The 26,906-nt window shown below is 46.0% G+C and overlaps 3 protein-coding genes across 4 annotated transcripts; 2 read left to right on the plus strand and 1 right to left on the minus strand.

Moving 5' to 3' along the window:
• The first annotated feature begins 1,344 nt into the window (after positions 1–1,344).
• Positions 1,345–10,879, plus strand: cs (citrate synthase). Of its 2 annotated transcripts, none has more exons than XM_084445469.1 (11): positions 1,345–1,496; positions 4,349–4,411; positions 4,511–4,618; positions 4,894–4,959; positions 5,713–5,844; positions 6,318–6,506; positions 7,011–7,210; positions 7,848–7,977; positions 8,187–8,288; positions 8,502–8,711; positions 8,941–10,879. In XM_084445469.1, exons 1-11 carry the CDS (start codon positions 1,446–1,448, stop codon positions 9,109–9,111), a joined length of 1,422 nt encoding a protein of 473 aa, XP_084301595.1. In that variant the 5' UTR covers positions 1,345–1,445; the 3' UTR covers positions 9,112–10,879. The 2 variants fall into 2 exon arrangements, with proteins under 2 accessions (XP_084301595.1, XP_084301596.1); XM_084445470.1 differs by having other exon boundaries at positions 4,349–4,399.
• Positions 10,880–13,144: 2,265 nt separating this feature from the next.
• coq10a (coenzyme Q10A) lies at positions 13,145–15,887 on the minus strand. The gene is made up of 5 exons (XM_084445491.1): positions 15,431–15,887; positions 14,686–14,835; positions 14,360–14,552; positions 14,121–14,222; positions 13,145–13,912 (listed from the first exon to the last, which is right to left on the minus strand). Exons 1-5 carry the CDS (start codon positions 15,568–15,570, stop codon positions 13,745–13,747), a joined length of 753 nt encoding a protein of 250 aa, XP_084301617.1. The 5' UTR covers positions 15,571–15,887; the 3' UTR covers positions 13,145–13,744.
• A 684-nt stretch (positions 15,888–16,571) lies between these two features.
• On the plus strand, positions 16,572–26,452 carry ankrd52a (ankyrin repeat domain 52a). The gene is made up of 28 exons (XM_084445456.1): positions 16,572–16,712; positions 17,542–17,625; positions 17,843–17,921; positions 18,144–18,214; positions 18,362–18,562; positions 18,689–18,776; positions 18,958–19,100; positions 19,334–19,546; positions 19,660–19,738; positions 19,852–19,966; positions 20,415–20,497; positions 20,602–20,719; positions 20,885–20,953; positions 21,282–21,422; positions 21,685–21,747; positions 22,089–22,200; positions 22,296–22,367; positions 22,471–22,684; positions 22,810–22,897; positions 23,024–23,141; positions 23,305–23,524; positions 23,649–23,739; positions 24,298–24,381; positions 24,533–24,678; positions 24,803–24,885; positions 25,038–25,120; positions 25,307–25,398; positions 25,985–26,452. The coding sequence occupies exons 1-28, from the start codon at positions 16,686–16,688 to the stop codon at positions 26,254–26,256; spliced, it is 3,249 nt and encodes a 1,082-aa protein (XP_084301582.1). The 5' UTR covers positions 16,572–16,685; the 3' UTR covers positions 26,257–26,452.
• The last annotated feature ends 454 nt before the right edge of the window (positions 26,453–26,906 follow it).

A 26,906-nucleotide genomic window follows, 5' to 3' on the forward strand; every position in this document is an offset into this window, starting at 1 on the left:
CCAAGCATAGATTTTTTATGTAAACATCAAAATGTACTTGTCAGTGGAAAAATCAATTGAAGAGGTGCTAAGGAGGGGACAGTCTGCCAAATGAGAGAAAACCTAGCTCAAACCACTATTTGCTACGATGGGGATTGCAAGGTCCCTGGTTTGATCCCAGCTCCTGGCATTGTGCCAAAGTGTCCTTGAGCAAGACACTGAACCCCAAAATCGCTCACGTGCGGCTTCGACTAGTCATCGAAAAATGAATAATCGATCTTCAAAATGTAGATTCGATTAGTAGGCTATCGGAAAAGCAGCGCGTGTCACACAGCCTCCCGAGTCCCGGTTAGGGTTTATCTTCTAATAATGGCAAAACACATTGTTAGTATTCAATCTTTTCAACATGGCTAGCAAAAACAGACCAAGATCTCTACTGAGCACTTGGACTTGGTCCCCAGGTGCAATGAACGATGGCTGCCCACTGCTCCTGGGGGCCCCTGGAGGAGGATGGCTTGGATGGGAGAAAAGCAGGAAACTATTTCCACCGTTGACGCATGGAAAATTGCTTGTGTGTGCTGTATGCCATGTCACCGCTCACTGTGTCACGTGTGGCCAAATAAAGACCCCTAATTACACACCAAACCCACATATCATGCCGCACACACTATACACAGACACACATATACTCACACATTACACTTTTCACACTCACTGTACCTTTATACACTAACTGCCCTACATTTTGTATATATATTTTTTTTTAATCTTATCTTGCACTCACATTTTATAGCCTACTTTTTTTTTGCTCTTTGCAGTTGCACTGTCCTGTCTTTGCACTGTCCTGTATCATCCCTGCATTCTGTCCAATGTTGTCTCCATGTTATGCACCATGCCCGAAAACAAATTCCTAGTATGTTGAAAAACTACAATGGCAATGAAACGAATTCTGATTCTGAGTTCACACCATTTCGAGGAAATATGTCGTTCAAACCAGAAACCGTAGGAAAACGGTGCACACCGTTTTCAGATTGAACTCACCCCTAGGTCCAGACCTTTGGACCCGCCCACTCCACCGAGTGAAGAACTATACTATACTAACATAACGAGTTGACAATTATGTCTGGTATTAGGTTAAAGTTTGATGTCATATCATGGATGTATAGATCATTTAAAAATTATTAGACACGTAAGTAATAACTAACCTTTGAACTCTGCTTACATTAGCCAATCATTTATTCAAGTGGTAGAAGCGAAGCCTCTAACTGACAAATGAAATTGCATTACGCTACAGGCTTGTCACTACCAGTCATCCAATCAACAACACGCCTACTTGCGGGCCTCAATCCCTGTTCAACCTTCAGGTCTTCTGCTATCTGGAGGGGCACCTTCAACCTGCTCCGCGGTGCACCGGCAGCAGCTTAGTAGTTAAGGAATAGTAGAAAGAATACCGTTTCACAGGCAAAATGTCCTTTCTTACTATCAGCAGGCTAGCACCGAGGCTCCTTAATTCAAAGGTAAGAGGACATGAACTCACCATAGCATTATCAGTGTGGACGCTAGCTTGTTGGTATGCTAGCTAACTTTGCTAGCGGTAGCTAACATTAGCTAGCAAAGAGGTTGTCAAGCAAGACATTGTGTGATGAAGTGCCCGGTTAGTTAAATATATGGTTATTTAACTCGTTCCATCGATACTTTATTATTTTTGTTAGCTAAAATAATTGAATAAAATAAAATAAACTGATTTGTTTGCCCCCAGCTAATGCACCGCTGTCTTGACAGTTCTTATCACAACTGTCAACAGTGGCTAGCTAGCTAGCTCTGGAAAGCTTGCCAACTAGAGTAAGCTCGTTGTCGTCATGCCGGTGTTCAGCTGAGATTGGCTTGCTGGCTATCTGAATTAATATCGGTAGGCTGGAGTTCTCCCTTCTTCTCTTGTCATTCTACCATGCCTGCGTGTAGGTGATGAATGAAAGCAGTCTAGATTAATCAGCCGCAGTTATTTTATTGCTGCGTCAAAAATGTGGTAACATCACAGTTCCTATATATGTAAAATTGTTGTGCCAGATATCCTCCCCTCCCAAAGAGTTGACTAATCGTAAGTACATTTTATAGGCATACTAGTATGTCTAGTTCAGTTGCACATATAATACTTTTAAAGGCTCTAGTACAGATTATACATTTACAAGAATTGCCCCATACAAGATTGCAATGTGCAGGCATTTGACTCCTTGAGCGTTGAACCCTAGCTCCACAATTTCAGTTACAGGTAGCTTGTTCCCTGGTTGGGGTTGCATCTGCATCTTTATCCCACTGACTCAACCTACTGCTTTACCTCAGTGACCCTAAAGTCTTGTCTACTCGCACGTCACATCACTGAAGCAAACATCACTCATTGAGTAATTCCAAGTGACTGTCTGATCTTATGCCCATGCGATAGAGATAACAAGATCAACAGTTGCCTTTCTGAACTTTATACCCAGACCGGTGGTACTCTTATCAGTCTCAGCTGTTGGTAATCTGTGAGTGTCTTTGTCAGAATGGGGGTTACCCATAAACAAATAGGTCTATTACTTTTACTTTCCACTCAATTTTAGTGTTTGTTTAGCAATTCTTTGATTTTTGTGGTTGTTCTTCAGGGTGTTCGTCAGGTTAGGTCAGACTGTTGGTCTGTGAGTTTGTGAAGTGTTGTGACCTTAGGCTACCCTTCAGGCAGGTGGAGGCTAAGAAGGGCTGTACTTGTATGTTTGGCATGTTAAGGATGTTGAGGATCATACCTTTGTCAATTCTTTGAGCTGTTAGTTTACCCATACACCCCCCAGTAGTGGAGTGCTTGGGAACATGGCCAAATGTCCTTTTGACCCTGTGGCTCTTCCCTCCCCCATTGATGGCCAGTAGCACAGCCTGATTAGAGAGTCCAGGTGGTGTAACCTGCAGCCCTTCCCCACCACAAGTCAAGCACTTTTGTAACCTGGAAACAGCTTCATACTAGCCAATGGCCTCTTAAATCCCACTTAATCTCCAAGTGCCAGATGCCTGAGTCCTAAAAGTTAAATGGTGCACATTGCACACAGTGTTTGTATTCACATTTTGTTTGAGTTATTGCCTTGATAAACGTTTTTTTGTATTTGTAGACAGGGGTGAAAATTAACTTTTTGGCTCACGGTGAGTCACCTGCCAAAGGGACTGTAGATGAAAAAACCTACCGGCCAAGTTTTTTTTTTTTTCAGATAGCCTTCCGAAATCTAGTCGGCAATTGGAAATTTTACCTTCATTTGGCCGGTGGCAGGTGTTAATTTTCAGCCCTGTTTGTAGAGTACCAGTAGCCTAGTACTTAGACCTAGTAGTTGGCTAAGATTTATTTCTCTGTTATTTTCCAGATATATCAGGCTAAAGACCAATTTGGTTACCATTAGAGAAGGCAATCCAGATTTGAATGCATGACTTGTTGAAATTGTGAAATGGTACCATTTGTCTGTCTCTGCTCTGCTGAATTGGTGGATTAGTCTATTCCCTGGCATCCTATTCCTCATTAGTGAGGTGTCTCAGGTGAACAGTTGGTCTAGTTTGGTCTCTAATACGCTACATAATGAATCTTTCTGTTTCCTACCACTAGAATGCTCTCATGTTTGGGCCAGGCTTTGAGAGGTAATTGTGAGGTAAAGCATGCCCACTTCAAGGATATTGTGTCTATGGGGATCTGTGGTGGTGTGTCAGTCTAAGCATCGGCTTCCGGTGCAGCTGCCCCGCGGAGACCCGAGTTTGCGCCCTGGTCTCAACTCTTGCCAGATCCGAATATGGCCGCATCCTACAGGGGAGGAACACATTGTGCCGCCACTCCCGAGGGCAGTTAGTTTAATTTTGGCGTGACGATAGTGTACGCTGGTCTACAGCGACTCCGTTTGGTGTTGGAGTCAGGGTCACAGGCTTGAGAGAGTCAGCTGGCTGTGTCTCTCTTCCGGATCGCTGACTGTGGGCAAGCAGGGACGGGATAGGCTATCAAAGTGGTGGAAAATGGGATCAAATCAGAAATAAATGTAAAAATGGATATTGTCTCTAAATGGCTAAATTTAGATCTATTGTGACATAAGCCTATTGGGTTGGATGCATGTCTGAATGAGGAGCTAGAGAACAATGGAAGGGCATTGTACAGTTAGTCTTGACTCTTATACAATAATCTGTTTAATCCAGCTAATAGGGTTACAGCCATGGAGGGTATACGGCTGTTGTTTTATGTCATATGATTTCGGAACCATCACCAAGCTAGAGAAGAGCACGGCCAATCTGAAGCTATGTTAATAACCTTAAACCTCTTTTTACATTTCACTATACTCAACCCCATGTTTATAAAGCTTGTGCCTTTCAACAGAATGCTACCTGCGTCCTTGTGGCAGCCAGACATGCCAGCGCATCAACAACAGTAAGTACAGTAGTAAGTACAGTCGCTTCTCACCTCAGACCATTACTTTATTTTGTGTACATTCTGGCAGTAGCGAATGGCCTTCTGTGAACAATTTGAATGTTATTGCAGAATCTAAAGGATGTTCTGTCAGACCTTATACCCAAAGAACAGAGCAGGATTAAGAACTTCAAACAACAGCATGGCAAAACCAACATCGGACAGATCACTGTGGACATGGTGAGTTGCCTTTCCATTGACTGCCCTCTATTTTGAACCTGTTATCTATATCAACGATTAGTTTCCATTTGGTGTTATAAATCAGCCTTGATATCAGTCAAGTCTTTGTTCTCAGCCATCTCCTCTTAAGCATGCCGGTGGTCACATGTCCTTGCTCTTCTGTTTGATGGCAGAGAACCACATTTTTAGCTGATTCACGGAAAGACTTGCGTAACGCATAGGTTTACAAGCTTCCAGCTCACTGTGTCCGTGTCTGTGTCCATGTGTGTTTGCAGGTCTATGGTGGAATGAGGGGCATGAAGGGTCTGGTGTATGAGACCTCAGTGCTTGATCCTGATGAGGTGTGTATTGCCTTAGACAGCATATGCTAAAACTCGCCAGCTAGACACATACCCACAGAATAATTGATATAAATTAGCAAGTGCCCTTGGCCCTTGTAGATAAGCCATGCAGGCACTTATCTAGATTGCGTTCCCTCTAGTGAATTACTTAAGTCGAATAGTACTATATTTCAGGGTCAATGGCTTACTGTATGTCGCTAGTCCTCCAGTTGCCACAGTAAGTGGCACTAATCAAATCAAATGTTATTTATATGGCACATTTCATACATACTTAATTGCAACAGTGCGCTTCATATCAAAATAAAAATGGAATAGATAAGACAGACAAGCTCCTCCTCTGTGGAGATAGCTAGAATATTTAGCCAGGCTCCCCAAACTATAACATGGGTGTTATTTATTAAACTGACCACATAATGCGAATCCACATGGTTACTTTTCTCGCCTGAAAAGGTAATGTGTCATATTAACATAAAGTGACATATTAACAGTCATCGAGTTTATGATTTGACTGGCTGCCAGGTCCAGTGAGCAGTGCAACTCTGCGCTGTTGAGCAGAAAAGCTGAGAATGTTTTTAATGAGCATCTAAAAACCGCGTGAAAAGCGTAGCTGGCGGCTCGAGAGGACCTTAGGAAAACAATGGTTTTGCTGGCTACGCGTTTCCAGTGACGCAACTTGGAGTGATTGCGGCCTTACCGTCTATTCACCATGACTCACCCCCTCCCCACCCCACACACACCCTTTTGGGTTACCAGGGCATCCGTTTCCGGGGCTACAGCATTCCAGAGTGCCAGCAGCTGTTGCCCAAGGCTCCAGGAGGTGACGAGCCCCTGCCCGAGGGCCTGTTCTGGCTGCTGGCCACAGGACAGGTGCCCACAGAGGAGCAGGTGAGAGGGACCCACGCTGGATCTTCTGGGGTCATGAGTATGGAAGGAGATGTTTAGGTTGCGTGAGTGACATATGCACTGTAAGATAATGGTTGGAGAATGAAGGTATTGTTGGGTGCTTGTCTTGAAAAGATAATTAGCATGGACATTACTAGACACGGCGAGTTGAAATGCTGCAGCAAAGCCACCCCCAGATGACGTCTAATTTGACCCTCCTATTCATCCACCCAGTGGATTATGTACACTATGACTCAGCTGGAGGAAGTTCTTCTGGATTCAATCACACTGTCTCTTACAAGCATCCAAGTATCCATCGTTGCTTTTTATTATTGCCTAGGGTTTACGTATACAGATCTTACTACTGTATACATGTTGCAGACCCTGACGCAAGGTTCATTAGTTAGACATGGTGAATGTGAAAAGCAAGTATTTCAAGTTAGTCTGGCTTACCTGGTTTTGCTTCTCATGACCAGGTGAATTGGTTGTCTAAAGAGTGGGCCAAGCGGGCCGCTCTCCCCTCCCACGTGGTCACCATGCTGGACAACTTCCCCACCAACCTGCACCCCATGTCTCAGTTCAGTGCTGCCATCACAGCCCTGAACAGTGAGAGCAGCTTCGCCCGGGCGTACTCTGAGGGCGTCCACAAAACTAAGTACTGGGAGGTGAGTCATCGACACATTCCAACATCCACATTCTGACTGAGACTATAATGCAGCTTTCTCCCGTGGAATTTCCAGTTAAGACTTTAGTTTCGTTTATTAGACAGTAGTTAAAATACATGATAATGCAAGTCATGCATCATAAACATGTTGTGGTCCTTGGTCTCGGCCCATAACCATAAACATTAATAACATTAGCTACATCATCAAAAGCAGAATTAACAAAATACAACATCTTAGAAAATGTACACATCTTACAGGAACCCTCCCTCCACTGTCAATCTCCTAAATTTGACTTTTTCTAGGAGCCATTTACTAACGTTCAACTAAACTATGGTAGAAAATGTTCTTAGTGAGTCAGCCTAGAAAAGTGTTAGAATTATAGATGAATGAGTGTAGTAATGTGTCAGCACCTCAAAATGACCATTCACACCCATCATCTGGATTTGTGCCACGTTGTGTCTCTGTTTTTTGCCCCATTGTTTAAAACCCATGTTTATATTTCAGTATGCCTATGAAGACTCCATGGACTTGATTGCCAAGTTGCCATGCATTGCTGCTAAGATCTACCGTAACCTGTACCGCGAGGGTAGCAGCATCGGAGCCATCGACTCCAACCTGGACTGGTCCCACAACTTCACCAACATGCTGGGCTATAGCGATACCCAGTTCTGTGAGCTCATGAGACTCTACCTCACCATCCACAGGTAAGATAAGATAATCTATACTTTAATAATCCCCGTGTGGGAAAAACCTCCTCTCCACCACAGCCTACAGGCTGTCCAGTTATTGTCCCACGACAGAGCCGGCCCTCCACACCAGCTTGTTCAGCTTGTTTGACTCCCGACGGCAAAGAACAGTGTGCTGGCTACTATGACCTGTCCTGAGCTGAGTTTCCCAGAGGCATCGTAGCGCTATGATGAACGCCATAGCTTACGATGAACGTAGCGCTACGATGCCTCTGGGAAACTCAGCCCTGAGCCATTAGCAGTCAAAAGGGAGATGTGGGCATTTTCTAAGCTATTAGTCTTGAGCAACATCATAATCCCCTAACAGTTCTAACGAGTCAGTGTAGGTAGAGGAATTGAATGATTCACCATAGCTCCTTTCCTCTCCCCTGTCTGTTTGTTCAACAATCAATCCTCAAAGCCTTTTTACATGGCTCACCTGAGCCCTCTAGTGTCCGTATGGTGTATGTGGCTGAATACTGCTAGAGTGGTATTGCAAAATGGTGTCCTTTATTAGTTTGGGGTTGTTTTAAAAAATAATAATGAAAATAAATTAACATTTCATAATGATTTATGAAATACCATTGATTTACCAACCCTGTCTCACCTGTTCTAGTGATCACGAGGGAGGGAACGTCAGTGCCCACACCAGTCACCTGGTGGGGAGTGCCCTGTCTGACCCCTACCTGTCCTTCAGCGCAGCTATGAATGGATTGGCTGGACCTCTGCATGGCCTGGCCAACCAGGTGGGTACCTACCAAACCTGTTGTAACCGCCCACAGAACAGAAATCTAATTTACTCACCGGCTGGAGTCCTCTCTCTTTGAATAAAACATTGTTATTTTTTGGCATAGATAGTCCTGCTCTAAGAACATGACTGACATTGAGAAATACGGGCATGGTATTCTTCTGAAATTGCATTGCTGACACGTTTCCTTCCCTCTGCGTCTCACAGGAGGTGCTGGTGTGGCTGACAGCCCTTCAGAAGGAGCTCGGTGGGGAGGTGTCAGACGAGAAGATGAGGGATTACATCTGGAACACACTGAAGTCTGGCAGGGTAGGGGAATTATACAAAATCCCCCCCTCCTCTCCGAGACACCACTTAGTTTACGCATCAGGGCTTCACCAGCCTGACGGAGACACGTGGCATCGTGTTTCACACCCTGGCTAGCTTTCAAATCACACCCTGCTCTCTCTAACTGTAGCCTACTGAACAGAGTCTTGGCAATAGCAATGGTGTCATGTGAGGTGTGCTATTTCTCGTCCGTAGGTGGTGCCAGGCTACGGCCATGCCGTCCTGAGGAAGACTGACCCAAGGTACACCTGCCAGCGTGAGTTTGCCCTCAAGCACCTGCCCGATGACCCAATGTTCAAGATGGTGTCCCAGCTCTACAAGATTGTTCCAAATGTGCTGCTGGAGCAGGGTAAGGCCAAGAACCCCTGGCCCAACGTGGACGCCCACAGTGGAGTGCTGCTGCAGGTAAGGGGCGGGACTAATTCAGAATAAGAATGTGAACTTTTATTGCCTGCTCTTTCCAAACAATATTTAGGATGTAATTAGGATTAAGATTTTACAGTTGACATGGCCAGTCAGAGCCTCTCTGTACATAGCCTGGGAGCTTCTTTGGATCATGTCTGACAGCTGTGGGCTCACCCTAACCTGTCCATGTCTCTCTCCCTCTCCCCCTCTCTCTCCCTCCCTCATGCAGTACTATGGGATGACTGAGATGAACTACTACACTGTGTTGTTTGGGGTGTCGAGAGCCCTGGGGGTGCTGGCTCAGCTGGTGTGGAGCAGAGCCCTGGGCTTCCCCCTGGAACGCCCCAAGTCCATGAGCACAGACGGACTCATGACCCTGGTGGGGGTCAAGTCGGGCTGAACAGGAACAGGAAGCCAGGACGGGGAAGAGGAAATGTATACGTTGACCCCGTCCTTCCCCACCCACAAGGGAAAATGATTCAAAGAGACAGTATACTTTTAAAATCAATCAATCTGAAAAAACGGCCTTTAATGTTGACTTTTTTAGTGTGAGACTGTGTAAGTTAACCATTTATGTTTCCCCACCATGCCTCCACATTTGGAAGAGGAGGAGAGAAAACAGTATAGTATGTCAGAGAGCCGCACCATATCAACATGAAGCCCTGAAGAACTGAGCAGCTATTGTTAGTGCGATAGTCAGACTCAACAGTTGATGCTTTTGGCCTCTGTCCTCTGAAAGGTTCGGCCTAAAGCTAACCTGCACCAGTTTTCGAACCGAGAAGGCAGTTTCAAAACAAAAATTCAATTCTAGAACATCTTAAAACAGTTTTGGCTGTTGTATGTGAACTCCGTTTAATAGCATCCATGGAGCTGTCACTTTTTGCCTGAAACTCACACCAGAACTTTTCTATGCAATTCCCCCTGACATTACTCTTGTCTGTCAATAGACTTTACTCCCAGTACGAACACTCCAGTTAAGGTAAAGCTCCTCAATTGTACAAATATAAAGCTTGAATTGAAGTTGAACTACAGTTAAAAGGATACTGCCCCTTTAAATCTTTTTTGTTTCACCGTTCTCTCTGACTACATTGGATTCTCTTGTTGACCTTGTAATAACCTCTATGATCAGAATAACTATTTGTCCTTATATCATTTGTCCTTATATCATATTGTATGTGGGTTTTGTGTTTCTGGGATTGGGTGAGGGCTGTGGTCTTTTGTGTGTAGTAAGTACCTGAGAGCAAGCTTGAGTGTGAGTGAGCAGCTAGAGGGCTTTTTATTTGTCGGGTCCTGTCTTATTTTGGTGTATAGGTTTTGTTTCTTATTCCCCAGATGAGAGCGCTTCAGTGATAATCTAATACTCCAAAATGAGCACTTGCTAGTTTGGATTCCCTAATTCTTAGCAGTAGGAAACCCCTTGTTTGATTTAAAATGTCCCTTTAATGGAGGTTTTGGGTGATTAAGCATGCAATGTATAAAGATATAATCCTTTGTGGGTGGTTTTATTTAAACTTTGTGTACATAGGTATTCATATTAATGTATAGCTTAAATGTATGAGCTCTACTCAACCATTTTGCTTACATAACCATAGTCATAAGTTTATTCATCTGTGTGATGACCAACCTCACTTATCACTGGAGAACGTGACTGTGTTACATTTTTATGAACACGTGCGCCGACTGTCTTGTAAATAATTATGTATCCCGTTTGTATGGGAGTCGTGTTATGTTTTACAAGTGTTTGCGTTGAATATCTCAAGCTTGCTCTTAGGCCGTCGAGGCAGACATTGGTATGTTGCAGCATAACCCGTCTGCTTGAACCTGTACTGTATAAACACTCCATTTTGTGTAGCATAAGCTATATCCCTCACCCTGCTTGAATCACTGTACGGTATGTCCTCAATACTGTACTTTTGCCCTTCTTTCATATCAGTCCCTTCTGTAGTCTATGCCTTGTTTTCTCTGCTCTTTTTGTGTTTTGTACTTCCTCCTGCTATACTGTACATCCTTCTACTTGTCCTTTTGTCTTTCAAATGTCTGGTTATTTTGATCACAGAGGAGTATTAACATTATGTCTGGAGAACTCATTGACGTATTACTCAGAGCAACTGTTGGGATGGGACTGAATGGGTCAAAGGGGATGCTTTGAAGAATAAAATATAGGAAAAACAAAAGGGAAAACATGTTTTTAACAACTGTTTCTTGTGTGAAATATTGGTATTTGGTGTACAGTAATCAATCAAAATACATTCACTTTTATATTTTGTTGTAGATTCCAACATATGTTTTATAGCAATGTAATGCTATGGTGACAATCCCTTAACTGGATATAGATTATTTTTTATTTTTTTTAGTAGCTCATCCTCGCACTGTCCTGGATGTGCGAGGTAGGATTGTACACAAACACACAGAACCTAGTCAATGTTCTTAGTTCTGCCTCCCCTGTCTCTGGCACTCTGGAGAACTGCAATCATGTGACAGACCAAAGAATAGTGTTCCACTCTGCAACATGCTCAACCACTGTTGAATGGGCTCTGTTTTCATGGATTTAAGTTACAGCAGACGGGGCTAGTCAGCAGAATGACAGAGTAGTAACCGCATTGATGAACGGACTAAAGGTTAAATCAATTATATCCAGCTCACATGAGTTCTATCACCCATGTCCAAATCAAATGTGTTCTGAGCCTTAAATGTCATAACGGAGATGATAAACGAGGCAGTCCAAGGACCACCTCTCCTCTGTAATGATATTAATAACTGGCCCAGATACCATCACGCTGCTCTGGTTTCTTGTGCTTCGGCTGCCCTTTGACGGGACTGCTTCCCCCCCTACACGTCACTGAACCTCTGCCAAGTGCAACTCCCACACACACAAGCTCAGGCACACACAGGAACACGATCTTATTTTAGCAGTCTCTCTATCATGTAAGATGTCCTCAGGCAAACTGAAGTATTTACCGTGGAGCAAAGAGAAATCCCATAGCTGAGTCTCAGTTGACTTTGCCGTCTCATAGCAAGGATGGCGACTTTGATTAGAGATTTTTGCCTCGGCTGTGAAGTCATGAATACTTCCTTACAGTATTCAGCTTGACGGGTTAGTGCAGATAAGCGAGACAGACTGAAGCAATAGAATTTTAGGCAGGCATGCTTTTAATTCAGTGATATCGGTTACAACTTAAAGATACCATTTCCATGGATAGGCCTACAGTTGGCTTCAAGGATGACAAGCAATGATATGAAGTGATATGTCATCAAATATATAGTGTATGTAGTATTATGATGGATAGTGTGGGCTCCCAGTATGACAATATGAAGTGATGATGGCATAATGTCTAAAGGTAAATAAATCATAAAGAAGCTTTCACAATCACATTCATTATATTAACCATTTCCATTAGTGCTGAACTTCAGCTCTCTTGATCAGAATGATACAATCACATATTCAAACATATCCCCAGTATTACATGCTGAAATCATTGCTTTTATCCTCTGAGAAAACCTGTTCAAGGACCACACCATGGTCAGAAAAAGACCATGGCCAAGGACAGACTATGGTGTCAATTTTAAACTTGTATCATGGTTAACAGATGTGGAAATTAACTCAAAATCTCAACAAAAAAGGTGTATATATACTGTAGTTTATGGTGTTAATGCTTACTTAAAAATTTATAATCCAATTCAAATAATTCAATTCCAAGTCAAGATAGACCTATCTATTCTGGGAAATATGGTTTATTTCCTACATTACAGCACATGCTTACACAAAGGCAGGCCACAGAGGATTCCTGCAATCTTCCTTAATCCATCATTTACTAAATATGAGAAGCCTCCAACATACAGTACAGTACTGCTTTTTGTTGCGCAGTATTTTGTGTTTGGAGAACACTGGATAATAATCAGGAAGATAGAATTTGATTGAATTGAGTAATTCTTAGAAGGCCAGTAACAAGTCGATGTGTTGATTTAATAACAATGGTTTACCTTGAATCCAAATTATATATTTTACAACCATTTCCTACATTGACCTGTCTTAACCCACCGAGTACACAGTGGGCCGCCATCCCCACAACAGGGCAACTCTAGATCAAATATTTCCCTTGTTTGAGCCCTTTTCAGTTATAACACAATAGCAACCCAAAATTGTGTTAAAATGTACATCCCAATAAGAAGTAGGCACACCCAACAGTGCAATACAAAAACAGATCTCCTAAATAAGTAGTCATCACATTCCTCAGAATCAGCCATCGTGTATAAATAACTTATGAATAAAATATATCAGTTATTTGATTTGTTGAAATAAATGAAGCACTGTTCTTAACTTTAAAGACTACAGCTTTCACACCATGACATTACTGTTAAAGCTCAATTTCTCTATATTTACACTTTAAAGTCAACTGAGAAAACTAAAAACTTTTTCAGGAAAAAAAAAGCCCTTAAATAACATTTATGCATACATCAAAGCGAAGGAAAACGATTGACTTGCCGTGTCATAATAACTTAAAAACAATTTCAAGAGCCTGACATGACCACAGCCAATATTGACCTCAATGGCTGGACAACAGGAAATCAACCTAGAGCACCCAACCTAGAGCACACGCACACACACGCGCGCGCGCGCGCGCACACACACACACACACACACACACCTGTGGTTGTTTCCCCCATTGTGTCCTGTCCAGTCATTATCAAAGAGCAACGGTCAATTCAGTCCTGTTGCTGTTGTGGCAATTTATGGACTTTTCTGTTTTGTTTACATAAACAAAGCCATTCACTAGTGTGCAAGCAGTGCTGCAAGGGTCCTGTGTTGATCCCTTGTAAGGAGGTAGATGGCAGCTGCCCAGGGTGTTGGACTACTTGTTTTGCATGAAACCGACTGATGGTTGGTCCTAAGTCTTATTGTTATAAGGAAGCTCTGTTAGCGGTGGAGACTTGTGGTAGCGGTGTCTGGGTGACGTCATGAAGCTCCAGGTGAAGGGAGAGCGATGGAGGGGGTATAGTAAGGCTGGCGGAGGGCAAGGGTCACGGACTGGACCTCACGTCTGGTGAACCTCATGGAACATCAGCTCCCTAGGGATGCGAGTCTCTGGCCCGTAGATCTTGCAGGCTCGCCGTTCAAAGGCAGCGACATTCTGCTTTACCACCTCGTCAAAGAATACAGAGGCCAACTGGGAGTGCAGCAAGGAGCGGAACTCGAAAGAGATCTGTGGAGCACAGAAGAGGTGAGATATAAACTGCTGTACATGAGTGTGAGAGAACACCGACACCACAACTGTAGGACACAGATGAGGCTTTAAGGAGAAATAAACTGTCAGAGTATCAGGGAGGAAATACAATGCAGACAACTCACATGAGATTACAAATACACAAAGTAATTGGACAGCAAGCAAGGATTTCTCATAGAATATTCACCGAAAAGTCTACGGTGCAGGTGCGGGGATAGCCAGGAATGCCGGGACTGAAACGCCATATCGTCTCCAGATGGTTGAAAAGCTTCCCGTCTGTGCACACCGCCTGACGGCACGCCCACCCAGGGAGAAACATTGATTAGCGTGACCGTATTGTCACCAAACAAACACAGAACATCAGGATCCTCATCCTCCGTCACAAGACCATCGAACCTCGCTGAGGCGCGTGCGAGAGGCACTTACTTTGACCAGGTGGGGTCGTACGTTGGTGATCATTGACGTGTAACGCTCCACAACCGGTGGGAAGCCCACCTCCAGCTGAGCTTTGGAGTGGCCTGCCCTCTTCATGATAGTCTGAGACTTCTTGCACCAGGGGACAAAAAGCTTGTAATCATCCACGTTGGCCACCACCTCATACATCTCCAGCATGGAGTACCTAAAGCCAGCATAACAAGATGGGGGAATAAATACAAAAAACAGCTCCGTCTAAGAACGCCATCCTCTCCTGATTTTTGGTTTCAAGAAGCATTTAGGCCTAAGAAGAATCATAGCCCTGTAAAGATAACCACCCAAGTATCCTGCGCTCGGAGTACTCCTTCCGCTTATTGGTGAAGCTGATGAAGCTCCTACTGTTGGGAACTGACGTGTTCATGTCCCAGTCCTGCAGGCAGAGTGCACGGGGGGTCCTGGTCATTAGGATGCCACATGATGACAGGTGCCTGGAAGTGAGGGGAAATGTCAAATATAGGCCCATGTTCTGGATCCATATTGCACATAAAGCCCTACAGTATTCCAGTGTCTCTACCTGTCAGGGTAGAGAGAATATACTGGCATAGTGGTGGGTACAATGTCCCATCCATGTTTAGGGCTTGCTAGATGTTTCTGAGTCAAAGCATGAATGGAACTATGTGATGTGACACCCACCGGTGATGTAACGTGACTTGTTGGGTCACTCAAATGTGTGTTCTAATAACTGGCATGCATTGCTATTGCTGTCCAAAGAGCTAGTTAAGAATAGCCCAGATGCCTTTGTTACAGTAGTGTTGGCTCAAGCTATCCGAGTTACAGTAGTCTGTTGACTAAAACAACCCCTCAACCTGTGCACATGTGTGAGGATACTTTAATGTTGGTGAATGAGTGAACCTCATACGAGAACCCCATCTGCAGAGCCCCTCATGAGGACAGATAGAACACAGCTGTGCCATGAGTAGGCTACCTTTCTATTCTGCTGTAATTGTGACTGGACACGTCATAACCACAGGGCATGAGCACTGTCTGCACAGACGTTTATGGAAAGTTGTTAATGTGTCTCACCTGATGTTTTGTTTCATGCGTTCTCTTGAGCCTGCATTGGTGCGACAAGACCGACCTGAGCCCACAGTGGCAATCTCGAGAAATTCGCTGAACGTTCGGACACCCATGGGCATTCGTCGGGCAGTTGCTGAAGCTGCCATGGAGTCCGTGGGGTAGTCTCAAAACCACCTTGGTCCTGGTGGACGTGGAGGGGACAAATACACACTAGCTAAAGAAAAATATGCTTTGACTATCCCACTCTTCGTTTACCAGAGGGAGTAGTCTTTCCTAGTTGATTGTCAGCATTCACCAATGTCACAGTTAGCTTCTATTGACGCGACGAACAAACGCGACCAAAGGCCGCGTTTTTCTATTATAGAAAATAATGCTTTTATTCCATGATGGATGTCACGAGGTTGCTAAAGATGGATCGATTATGATATGCTCTCGGATCTTGCCAAAAGACGAGAACTGTAGTTGAAACCACGACCTTCTGCTAAAATAACACCGGTGTTGGGGGACAAACTGTTCATTTCTTCCTTCTGCTATATGCAGTAAGATGATGGCCTGTTCAGGTGAATTGCTGCCACCAGCTGTATTGGAGGTGCAGTGCACATTTACATAATCTTAGATTTTCATTCAACTGGAAAAGATAACATTTGTGTGCTTGCTGAAAGCATTGTAGATCACGCGTATCTACATAATTTAGCAGTTGTAACATTTCAATGCAGTCATTATGCAAGTTTTATAAAATTGTAAAGGTAAATACTTCAAATAGTACCAATTATACAAGCGTTGGAGTGAGAATCTTTTCTGAATGGTCACGGATATCGCCACTGCTAGCGGGAGTGGATAGGTGGTTAGGGAGTGGATAGGTGGTTAGGGAGTGGATAGGTGGTTAGGGAGTGGATGTATCAATAGAACGGGTTAGGCAGGACGTGCCATCCCACTGCTTCTCGTTCCATAATGCTTTAATAATAAAAGCGCCAAACTGGATGTGAACCCCGTTGAAGAAGCCAGATTAGTCCACAAGGTGGGGCTCTTAGAACAGGCTACGCAGAGAGGAGACCGCCACGCCTGTAGGTGAATACCAGCGAAGTCGCAGCAACAAACATCTGTCATTGGATACGGACAACAACAACAACACTGCTGGCTTTCAATCCCCAGAACATAAATCTAGCAATGGGTTTGGTTTGAAAGAAGAACCCTAACGTACCATAATAGACCTCGCAGTTTTATCCTAATGAAGGAGCTCCGTCCTGGCTGAGTTTGGGAGATGGGAGTACTCAACATTGCAGACCAGGTGGGTAACGTTAGCTAACAGCTAGCTATGTATCCTAGCAAAAATAGCTAGCTAGCTAGTTAGCATACACAGGGTTCAGACTACTCTCCGGAAAGGAGAGTTAGCTGGCATGGAAGGTCTCATGCGGATGTTTTTTTCTTTTTTTAGCATCGCGGCTTCTGTTTTAGCAATATCCCTCGGTGTTACCGAGCCACAGGGCCTAGCCAGACGGCTAGCAGCTTGAGCTAACGTTAGCTAGCTACTCAACCGGACCAAACGGGTATAACGTTCACGATTGTTAGCTAACTAACCTACATACAATTCCATGTTTATCTGGTTTACTAATTGTAGCTAGTCTAGCTAATATGAAGAACAACACCGATGTTTGTAATGTAAGACATTGCACTATCAAGAAACGTTTCTTCCACGTAATTGTCCATTCCAGCAAATTGACTGGGCCCGCCTCCTTATCTGCTGCAATCGTCATACTGTCACCAGCAAGCCTAAAAAGCAAGCCTAGCTATCTGGCATGGACATTGTTTTAGCTTGACAACTGACAGTAACACGATTTAACAACCACTAGCTACTAGGATGGCTAACGTTACCAAATAAATATGATACTGTTTTGATTCGGCATTGCGCTTGATTGCGACCGGTGTCACGTCTAGCTAGATGGCAAACTAGCCTAGCTAGCTCTCGCTACCATGCTAGCTAGCTATCTATACGTTAGGAAGAGGCCTGGCTAATTGCGCTAGCAGCTAGCTAACGTCTGCATGTTGTTCGTATAGAGATGATCAGTTATTTGCTGGACACCTATCTAGCTAACTAAATGTTGTACTTTATTTTCAAGCCACCTCTGGTCCAGGCTATCTTCAATAGGAATGCTGATGAAGTTCAATCACTATTGCACACAAAAGAGGATGTCAATGCACTGGTAAGTGGCCATTATTAAAGAAAGTCATTGGGGTTGGAAGATGTTACCACAGGCAGAACTATGCACCTTGTGCTATCTGTCTGTTTTACTTAACATAAGGGAAGACCCTTCCCCCCTTAAAAGATAGGACAAAATAGATACTGGAACACTGCAGTAACATGTTAAACATTTACATTTGTTACAAATTAAAAGTTTGATTTTTTTTTGAATGCCACAGGACCAAGAGCGGCGTACGCCGCTACATGCTGCTGCCTGTATGGGAGATGTCCATATAATGGACCTCCTCATTGAATCAGGTACGTTAGTGGAAGCTTCCTTTATTAGATTTTCTTTGTGGTGAGGAGGTGGATTGGGCATACACACAGCTACAGCTGCCCATTAAATCCTCCTCCCTCACCAATCACTGTTCATCATCATCATTATTGTGAAGTCATCGACTCACCGCACATACAACACACTTCTATTTTGTCTTATAATATTAATATTAACACTATCTCTTGAACTCTTCTCTGTCTAAGGTGCCAGTGTAAACGCAAAGGACCATATGTGGTTAACTCCATTGCACAGGGCAGCTGCCTCCCGCAATGAAGTAAGATGTAGTCTGATGTAGTTTTCTGGTATTACTCTCGAGTATTTAGGAATTTGTGCAAGGTATTTGGAGAACGGCGTTTCTGTTCCTACTCTCCACTGCAGTAGCCTAGATTTGTGTTTCTAATTTATTTCCCTCTAATCCCAGAGGGCAGTAGGGCTGCTGCTGCGTCGGGGCGCTGAAGCGAGTGCGCGAGATAAGTTCTGGCAGACGCCGCTGCACGTGGCAGCTGCTAACCGCGCCACGCGCTGCGCAGAAGCGCTTCTGCCGCAGCTGAGCAACCTGAACATGGCAGACCGCACTGGCAGGACTGCCCTGCATCACGCTGCCCAAAGCGGGTTCCTGGAGGTGAGGGGGAGGGGATGGATATGGTTCCTGTATGGTCTGCTGTTGATAGTCGTCCAATATTGTAGAGACTATATACATTTATTTTGCGTTATACATTTATTCTTGATTGTCAATTTGTCTTGTCAGATGGTAAAGCTGCTGCTGAATAAAGGGGCCAACCTGAGTGCCACTGATAAGAAGGAGAGGCAGCCTATCCACTGGGCAGCCTACTTAGGTGAGTCTCTGGTCTCGGGCTGCACTTGGAACACTGCACTGGGGAACACTAGCGCTTACAATCTGAACATGAGATGAATGGTTGCGGACGGACGACATGTCATGTTAAGCAGGCTGAACTGTACGAATGTGCTCCTTTTACTCTCTCTCACCATCTCCTCTCTAACTCCTCCCTCTTACAGGGCATCTGGAGGTGCTGAAGCTGCTGGTGTCTCGCAGTGCAGATAAGTGCTGCAAGGACAAGCAGGGCTACTCTCCTCTCCACGCCGCTGCCGCCAGTGGTCACATTGACATTGTGAAGCACCTATTGAGGCTCGGCGTAGAGGTGGGTAGCGCTTTATTGCAAGTGAAAATGTCGGTTTGTTCATTGAAATGACACACTTGGAAGTGTTTCTGTGCCACGACCTTGTATTGTTCTGTCTGAAATGGGTTGTATAGATGGCACGCAGGGGGATCAGTTATAAATGCCGATATTTTATCGTCTGGAGAATTATCTTTGTTTTTTGACTTCACGTTCAACCTTCCTCTTGTCTTTAATGTATGATCTGGCCACCTCAGATCGATGAGCCCAATGCCTTTGGGAACACTGCGCTCCACGTGGCTTGTTACACCGGTCAGGAGGCCGTGGCCAATGAGCTGGTGAACCACGGCGCCAACGTCAATCAGCCCAACAGGAGCGGCTACACCCCTCTGCACCTGGCAGCCGTGTCCACCAACGGTGCCCTCTGCCTGGAACTGCTGGTCAACAACGGGGCCGACGTCAACACGCAGGTCTGAGCCCAACCGATGTGATGGGAGTCTTGTGGGCCTTTTTGCCCTTCTGTCCTGATTTAATGAACGATTTGTCGTCTTCCTTAACATGTTTGTGTTACTATCTTCTGCAGAGTAAAGAAGGGAAGAGCCCCCTCCACATGGCAGCCATTCATGGACGCTTCACCCGCTCGCAGATCCTCATCCAGAACGGTAACGACGCAATGCGACCGCAATCACCGTGACAGTCCGTCCGAGGAGGTCGCGCTCTGTAGCGTCTCTCGCTTCCTGTCGGTGGTTTGACTCTCTCCTCTTGTCCTAACCAGGCGGAGAGATTGACTGTGTGGATAAGTACGGCAATACCCCCCTCCATGTTGCTGCTAAATACGGCCACGAGCTGCTGATCAGCACCCTCATGACCAACGGGGCAGACACCGCCAGGTAAGGGCTGCACAATTAATCGCGAATCAATCGAAATCGCGATTATGACCTCTGCGATTAACTAATCGCAAAAGGCCGCAATTAATGTGATTTAATCATTTTGCTTTGAATTGAGTGTGCTTGGACTACACAGACGAATCACATGCCCTTATGCTGTCTGACCAATCGCATGCGTTCCCGCTGAGTGCGCTTTGCACAGCAATTTCACTGAGAAGACAGATAGCAGTAGGTCAAGACAAGTGTCACAAGCGTACCTGAAGCCATGAGTAGTAAAAATGAGCGAAAACGACTATGTCATGATTGACAGGAGGGAGGGGCGGGTTCTTTTGAAAAAGATGACCAATCGGAGGCCTTGTTGACGTCAAACTACATACCCCACCCTTAATTTGCTGAACGAGTGAATGAAAGGCAGGGTCAAGTATAAGATCTTGTTTTGTGACCTTTCCAGACGAGGGATCCACGGGATGTTCCCCCTGCACCTGGCTGTGCTCTACGGGTTTTCAGACTGTTGTCGCAAGTTACTCTCCTCAGGTAGTCATGTTACTGCAGAGGCCACTCGTATCATACTGTAACACTTGAGCTTGTACACTCAAATCATTTGATTGCTCGTTCCTTATTGCCTGGCTTCTCTATAGGTCAGCTGTACAGCATCGTTTCATCCATGAGTAAGGAGCACGTCCTATCAGCTGGGTTTGACATAAATACACCTGACAACTTTGGAAGGACCTGTCTGCACGCTGCTGCCTCTGGAGGGTAAGAAGCTGATGCTGAATTAATTAAGTACACTTTACAATATTCTAAAACTAGACTTTGGCTGACTGAAACACCCCTTGGGCCTGGAATTCTACTCCCTACTACTACTGCTGCTACCAAATCTCATTCTCGTTCTTGTCTTCCTCTGTTCTCCCCTTTTGACAGAAACGTTGAATGTCTGAACTTGCTCTTAAGTAGTGGTACTGACTTGAATAAGAGGGACAAAATGGGAAGGTGAGTGTTTTCTTCCCATGCTAATGAATACCTAAGAATTACTACCTATTGGTGATTTAGAACAGGGATTTATATATATAAAATATAGGATAGGATTCAGTCATTTGTTTTAAATGGATTTAAGGGATTGATGGATTAGGGGATGGAGTTGTATTCTCATCTGTATTTTAAAAATGTCTGTAAATTCTGTAGAGTATCGCAATATATATTGTATTGTATCGCAACATATCGGGATACAGTCATATCGTGACCCATGTATTGTGATACGTAACGTATCCTGCGGTCCTTGCCAATACCCAGCACTAATTCTGTTGTCGGTGTCTCTCAGGACCCCGTTGCACTACGCGGCTGCTAACGGTCGGTACCAGTGCACTGTGACCCTGGTGAGCGCTGGTGCAGAGGTCAACGAGCCTGACCGGACGGGCTGCACCCCACTGCACTACGCTGCCGCCTCACAGGCCTTCAGCCGGTAGGACGTCCGTCCGTCCCTCCCTCCCTCCCTCCCTCCCTCACTCTCTCCCTCCCTCCCTCCCTCCCTCCCTCCCTCCCTCCCTCCCTCCCTCCCTCCCTCCCTCCCTCACTCTCCTCCTCCCTCACTCTCCCTCCCTCCCTCTCTCCCTCCCTCCCTCCCTCCCTCCCTCGCTCCCTCGCTCACTCACTCACTCACTCACTCCCTCACGCCACTCACTCAGTGACTGAACCAATGATGAATATGAATTTTCCAATTTCAGTGTGGACAGACATTTTTCTGGAAGTCATCAGAGTGAGGAGGAAGGAGCAAAGGAGTCGTACTTGTAAGTTTGTCTTCCTCACCTTAACCACGCCCTTGCCCTCAGCCTACCCCTCTTCCTCACCTTAACCACGCCCTGGCCCTTAGCCTACCCCTCTTCCTCACCTTAACCACGCCCTTGCCCTCAGCCTACCCCTCTTCCTCACCTTAACCACGCCCTTGCCCTCAGCCTACCCCTCTTCCTCACCTTAACCACGCCCTGGCCCTTAGCCTACCCCTCTTCCTCACCTTAACCACGCCCTTGCCCTCAGCCTACCCCTCTTCCTCACCTTAACCACGCCCTGGACCTTAGCCTACCCCTCTGTGTACACCATCTTGGTGCAGCCATCTCAAACCTTCTTACAGTTGTTTGGAGCATCTGCTGGACAACGGAGCAGACCCTTCTATGGTCAACTCTAAAGGGTACAGTGCTGTTCACTATGCAGCTTTCCATGGCAACAAGCAGAACCTGGAGCTGGTGAGTTCAAAAGCCTGATTCTTTTTTTAGACGATACTTAAATGATAGACCTCACCCCAAAATGTTATCACTCTGACTTCTTTCTCTCTGTTTAGCTCTTGGAGATGTCATTTAATGCACTGGGAGACATTGAGAGCAGTATTCCCGTGAGTCCGTTGCATCTAGCTGTAAGTGGATTGTACTTCTAATCTCTTACTTCCATCTTGTTGGATGTAGTTGATTTGAGTCGGTCCATTGAGTCTCCTCTCCTCTCCTCTCCTCTCCCGTCAGGCTGACCGGGGCCATTGGCAGGCGCTCAGCGTCCTGACAGAGACCGCGGCCTACGTGGACGTGCAAGACGCAGCAGGCCGATCGGTACTCTACCTAGCGGCCCAGAGAGGCTATGTCCGCTGTGTGGAGGTGCTGCTGGCCCAGGGGGCGTCCTGCCTCCTCAACTGCCTTCTCACTGACAACAGGCGCATGTGGACCCCTCTCCACGTAGCAGGTACTCCATCACTATAGATTCACTATGGGGGTGAAGACGCATTCAGAACGAGAGAACCCTGGTCCATCTGTTGGCGTCCATGAAACACCAAGAAACTAGTGAGGAATTTATTTGTTCCCTACCAGCTGCCAACGGCCATGCAGACTGCCTGCTGATGATGATTGACAACGGGGAGGAGGCGGATCTTACCAACGTCATGGACACACAGGGACAGTGAGTGGTCTACCATCATGCTTTGTGACCTTATCAATTCGAAAGCTTACCGGTGCAGGTGTACATGTTGTTGTTGTTGTTGTTGTTGATTAATTGTTATTGTGCATTTGTTCTCCTGCCTCTCAGGACCCCTCTGATGCTGGCTGTGCTGGGAGGCCATGCTGACTGTGTCCACCTGCTGCTGGAGAAGGGAGTCTGGCCTGATGCTAGGGACAAGAGGGGCAGCACAGCCCTCCACAGAGGGGTGAGTCACTCATACAGGGGCCTGCTGGGACATACAGACCCCCAAAACACGCCACCGACGAAAGGCATACTGTGAAATTGGAGGATGTGGCGCCACTTTTTAAGCAATAGCATCGTAACACTCCATCGGAAAGGCTGACCGTTGTCCCCTGTGCTCTGTTAAGGCGGTGTTGGGTCACGAGGACTGTGTGACAGCCCTTCTGGACCATAAGGCGTCTGTGCATTGTCGGGACGCCCAGGGTCGTACGCCAATGCACTACGCTGCATCCCACGGCTACGTGGACATCCTCAGCAGTCTGATGCAGGCAGCCGTGGCCTCCGACCCCCTGGACTCCCTGCTGGACCATCAGGAGTACACGCCGTTACACTGGGCTGCTTACAGAGGTCAGCAGGGTTACTTTCATAAAACTGCCTCCTTTCAAGGTGTCCAAAATTGATTAATTTCTTCTTTTTTTTCTTTCTTTTTTTTTTAAATTGGGGTTAAAGTTTTAATTCTATCTCCTTTCAGGGCATGAAGATTGTTTGGAGGTTTTACTTGAACACAAAAGCTTTTTGTCTCACAACGAGGGAAACTCTTTCACCCCACTGCACTGTGCTCTGTGAGTATTCCCAAGGTCCCCACCAGCCCTCATCTCAGTGGCTTCATATCCTGGGTTGTGATGGACGTTCTGTAAGGGATAGCGTACGGCCAGCCGGGGATTATGGGAAAAGAAGAGCCGGGCGGTGCGTTTGGAACCCGGAGGCGAAGCCGAGGGATTTAGTAACGCACCGAGGAGCTCTTCTTCGATAATCACCGGCTGGCCATACGTTATCCCATTTATTACACTTAACTACTCACCGATGACATTAATACTAATCAAACTACACTTTTTTATTTCGCCAGCGAAATGGTTCCGTGTGCTTGAGCAATGGGCGTTTTCAGAGATCGAACATAGCAGTCTACAACAGCCAAACCCTTATTGTTTACAATGTTCAAACTTTCAGACAACTTTCAACTGTCGCCCGCAGGCATATAATGTGTTGCTCGTAGCAGCGGTGAATATTCCTCGTTGCCAGTGAATTATCTGGAAATAATTCACCGGTAGGACGTGCGATTGACCAATCAGAATCGAGTATTTCATAGAGCCGTGTAATAGTAGAATAAACTTGGGTTGCAGGGTGAATGGCCATAGTGGTGCTGCAGAAATGCTGTTGGAATCTGCTGGCGTTCACATGATCAATACCAGAGATGCAAAGGGCCGGTGAGTATCGATCAGAAGGGCTCTCCCTGACCCGCGCACTACAAGACCAGGGTCATCGTATAGTCCAGAAACTACTACAGTACACGTGGTGTCCGAGAATCTGACCCAATGGTATCACGGTTCCAACGAGCATCCCTGTCCCCCCCCGCAGGACCCCGCTCCACGCCGCTGCGTTTGCCGAGGACGTGGCGGGGCTGCAGCTGGTCCTTCGCCACGGGGCGGAGATCAACGCCGTGGACCACACCGGACGCTCCGCCCTGATGGTGGCCTCTGATAAGGGGCAGAGCGGCACCGTGGGTAAGAGCGGGGAGTGGTCGATCCCGGCGATACGTTTTTGACTCTAGACGGCGTGCTGTATAGTGGGGTTGTAAGAATGGCGTGCAATGTGTCAGGTGGTGATGTGTGTGTCTGTGCTGCGCAGCGATCCTCCTGCACCGAGCCAAGGCAGACCTGACGCTGCTGGACGACAACAAGAACACGGCTCTGCACCTGGCCTGCAGCAAGGTAAGCACAGACGTCCGCGGGAATCAGATGACCGTCCCCCGCTGGAATCAGATGACCGTCCCCCGCTCGGCAGTTCATTTCCTGCGAACCGGGTTAGAGAAATCACTTTCCTCAGAACCGGCTGTAATTGGCATCTTCTGTTCCCCCCTCAGGCCCACGAGATGTGCGCCCTGCTCATCCTGGGAGAGATCCACAACCCGACTCTCATAAACGCCACCAACAGTGCGCTGCAAATGTAAGTTCGTAGAAGGCGAGTTATCTCATAAGCCAACGGCTACCGTCAAGTGTGGAGGGATTCAGTTTGACTGCAGGGCCAGTGGAAAGCCCCCCCCCCCCCCCCCCACTTCCGTGTGCTGTGCTCATTGCTGTGTGTGTGTGTGTGTGTGTGTGTGTGTGTGTGTGTGTGTTCTGGCTGTTCCAGGCCCCTCCACCTGGCTGCTCGTAACGGCCTGGCGACGGTGGTGCAGGCTCTGCTCAGCCGAGGAGCCACAGTCCTGGCGGTGGATGAGGAGGGTGAGACCATATTCCATCTGCACACACTCTTTAATTCTTAATGTAGAGCACATGGTTTATCAAACGATAGACTAGGGGTGTGGCGATACGCTCGGCTCACGATACGCGATATTGGGTTCACGATATCGATACGATGTTATAACTTTTTTTTTTTTAAACAAAACTTGAATGATGAATGTGTGACTGGAAAAATAATATTTTATGAAAAAGATACAAAATATGAAACAATGCTGTTGTATACCCTTAAGTTTTGTTTTGTAATGTTTTATAACTTGTGATATCAGGACTTGGATCAATTAAGACAAGCACTGATCTGTATTCTCTCTATGTTTGAGGAAACAAGGGTGCAAGCTAGTGAGTGGCTGTGGCTCATTTACAGCCAGTCCTATAATAATAATAATACATCAGATTTGTGTAGCACTCTTTTTTCTTTTTCTTTTTACCCAAAGTCGCTTTACATAAGTACAGTTTTTATATCGCGATATCTCATGGCACAATATATTGTTACACCCCTACAATAGACACCAGAGGGTTCACTGGCGCTAGCTTGTGTGATTAGAGTGTGTGTGTGTGTGTTTGTTCACAGGCCACACCCCAGCCTTGGCCTGTGCCCCCAACAAGGACGTGGCTGACTGCCTGGCTCTCATCCTCTCCACCATGAAGCCTTTCCCCCCCCGGGACCCTTCCTCCTGCCCCTGCTCCTCTCCCTCCGTCACCTCCTCCGCTGGTCTCAACTTGCTGAAGCACTGCGGCATCACCGCCGCCTGCGCGCCCCTCCCCAACGGCAGCCTCCACCACGGATACGTCAAAGACCGCCACGGCGCGCCCGTGGGCCTGGACGGGTGTCTGTCCGAGTGACGGTCAGCTACCACCCACCATCACCACCAGGGGGAGACTCCCTTTAACATAGCCCGGAGGAACCAGGAGTGCATCCCTGCACCCATCCACGCCCTTGTATGTACGTGTGTGTGACTGTGACTGTGAGTGGTCTTCTCTGAGGTGCAGTCAAACCTATATGCAATTAGATCCAACACCTCCATCTCCCCGTAGTGCTCCATACCCACTGAGACTGAGCTCTCTATAAGGTCACCGTGTGTCCAAGGTGGACGCTAGCAATCCGGACATCCAAAATCATGAATCCCTTTAATTCAAGTCGGCACAAATTTCTATCTGACAGCTGAAAGCAGAGACCTGTGTATCCCTGGGTCCCTAATCTTTCTCCATATCATTCTTTTATCTATCATTGGATTACATATCATTGACTATTACAAGTTGTGGTGGCCTTGTAGAGGAATGCCTTCCTTCCCAACAGAATGATCAAACGAGTGGTAGTAAGAAAGTGTAATTCATGAAGGAATCATGCAAGGTAAACATCCAAGTCTTGTTTAAGAGTGCAATGCTAGTGTACTACTACAGTCCTACTTTTTTTGAAAAGGAATACAAGATGTAGTTCTGTAGTATACTTTAACCTTTAGACCTAAAATTATTTGCCATTTTCGCAAAGGAGA

The sequence above is a fragment of the Borostomias antarcticus genome, assembly GCF_949987555.1.
Source record: "Borostomias antarcticus genome assembly, chromosome: 11".
NCBI classification, from domain to species: domain Eukaryota; kingdom Metazoa; phylum Chordata; class Actinopteri; order Stomiiformes; family Stomiidae; genus Borostomias; species Borostomias antarcticus.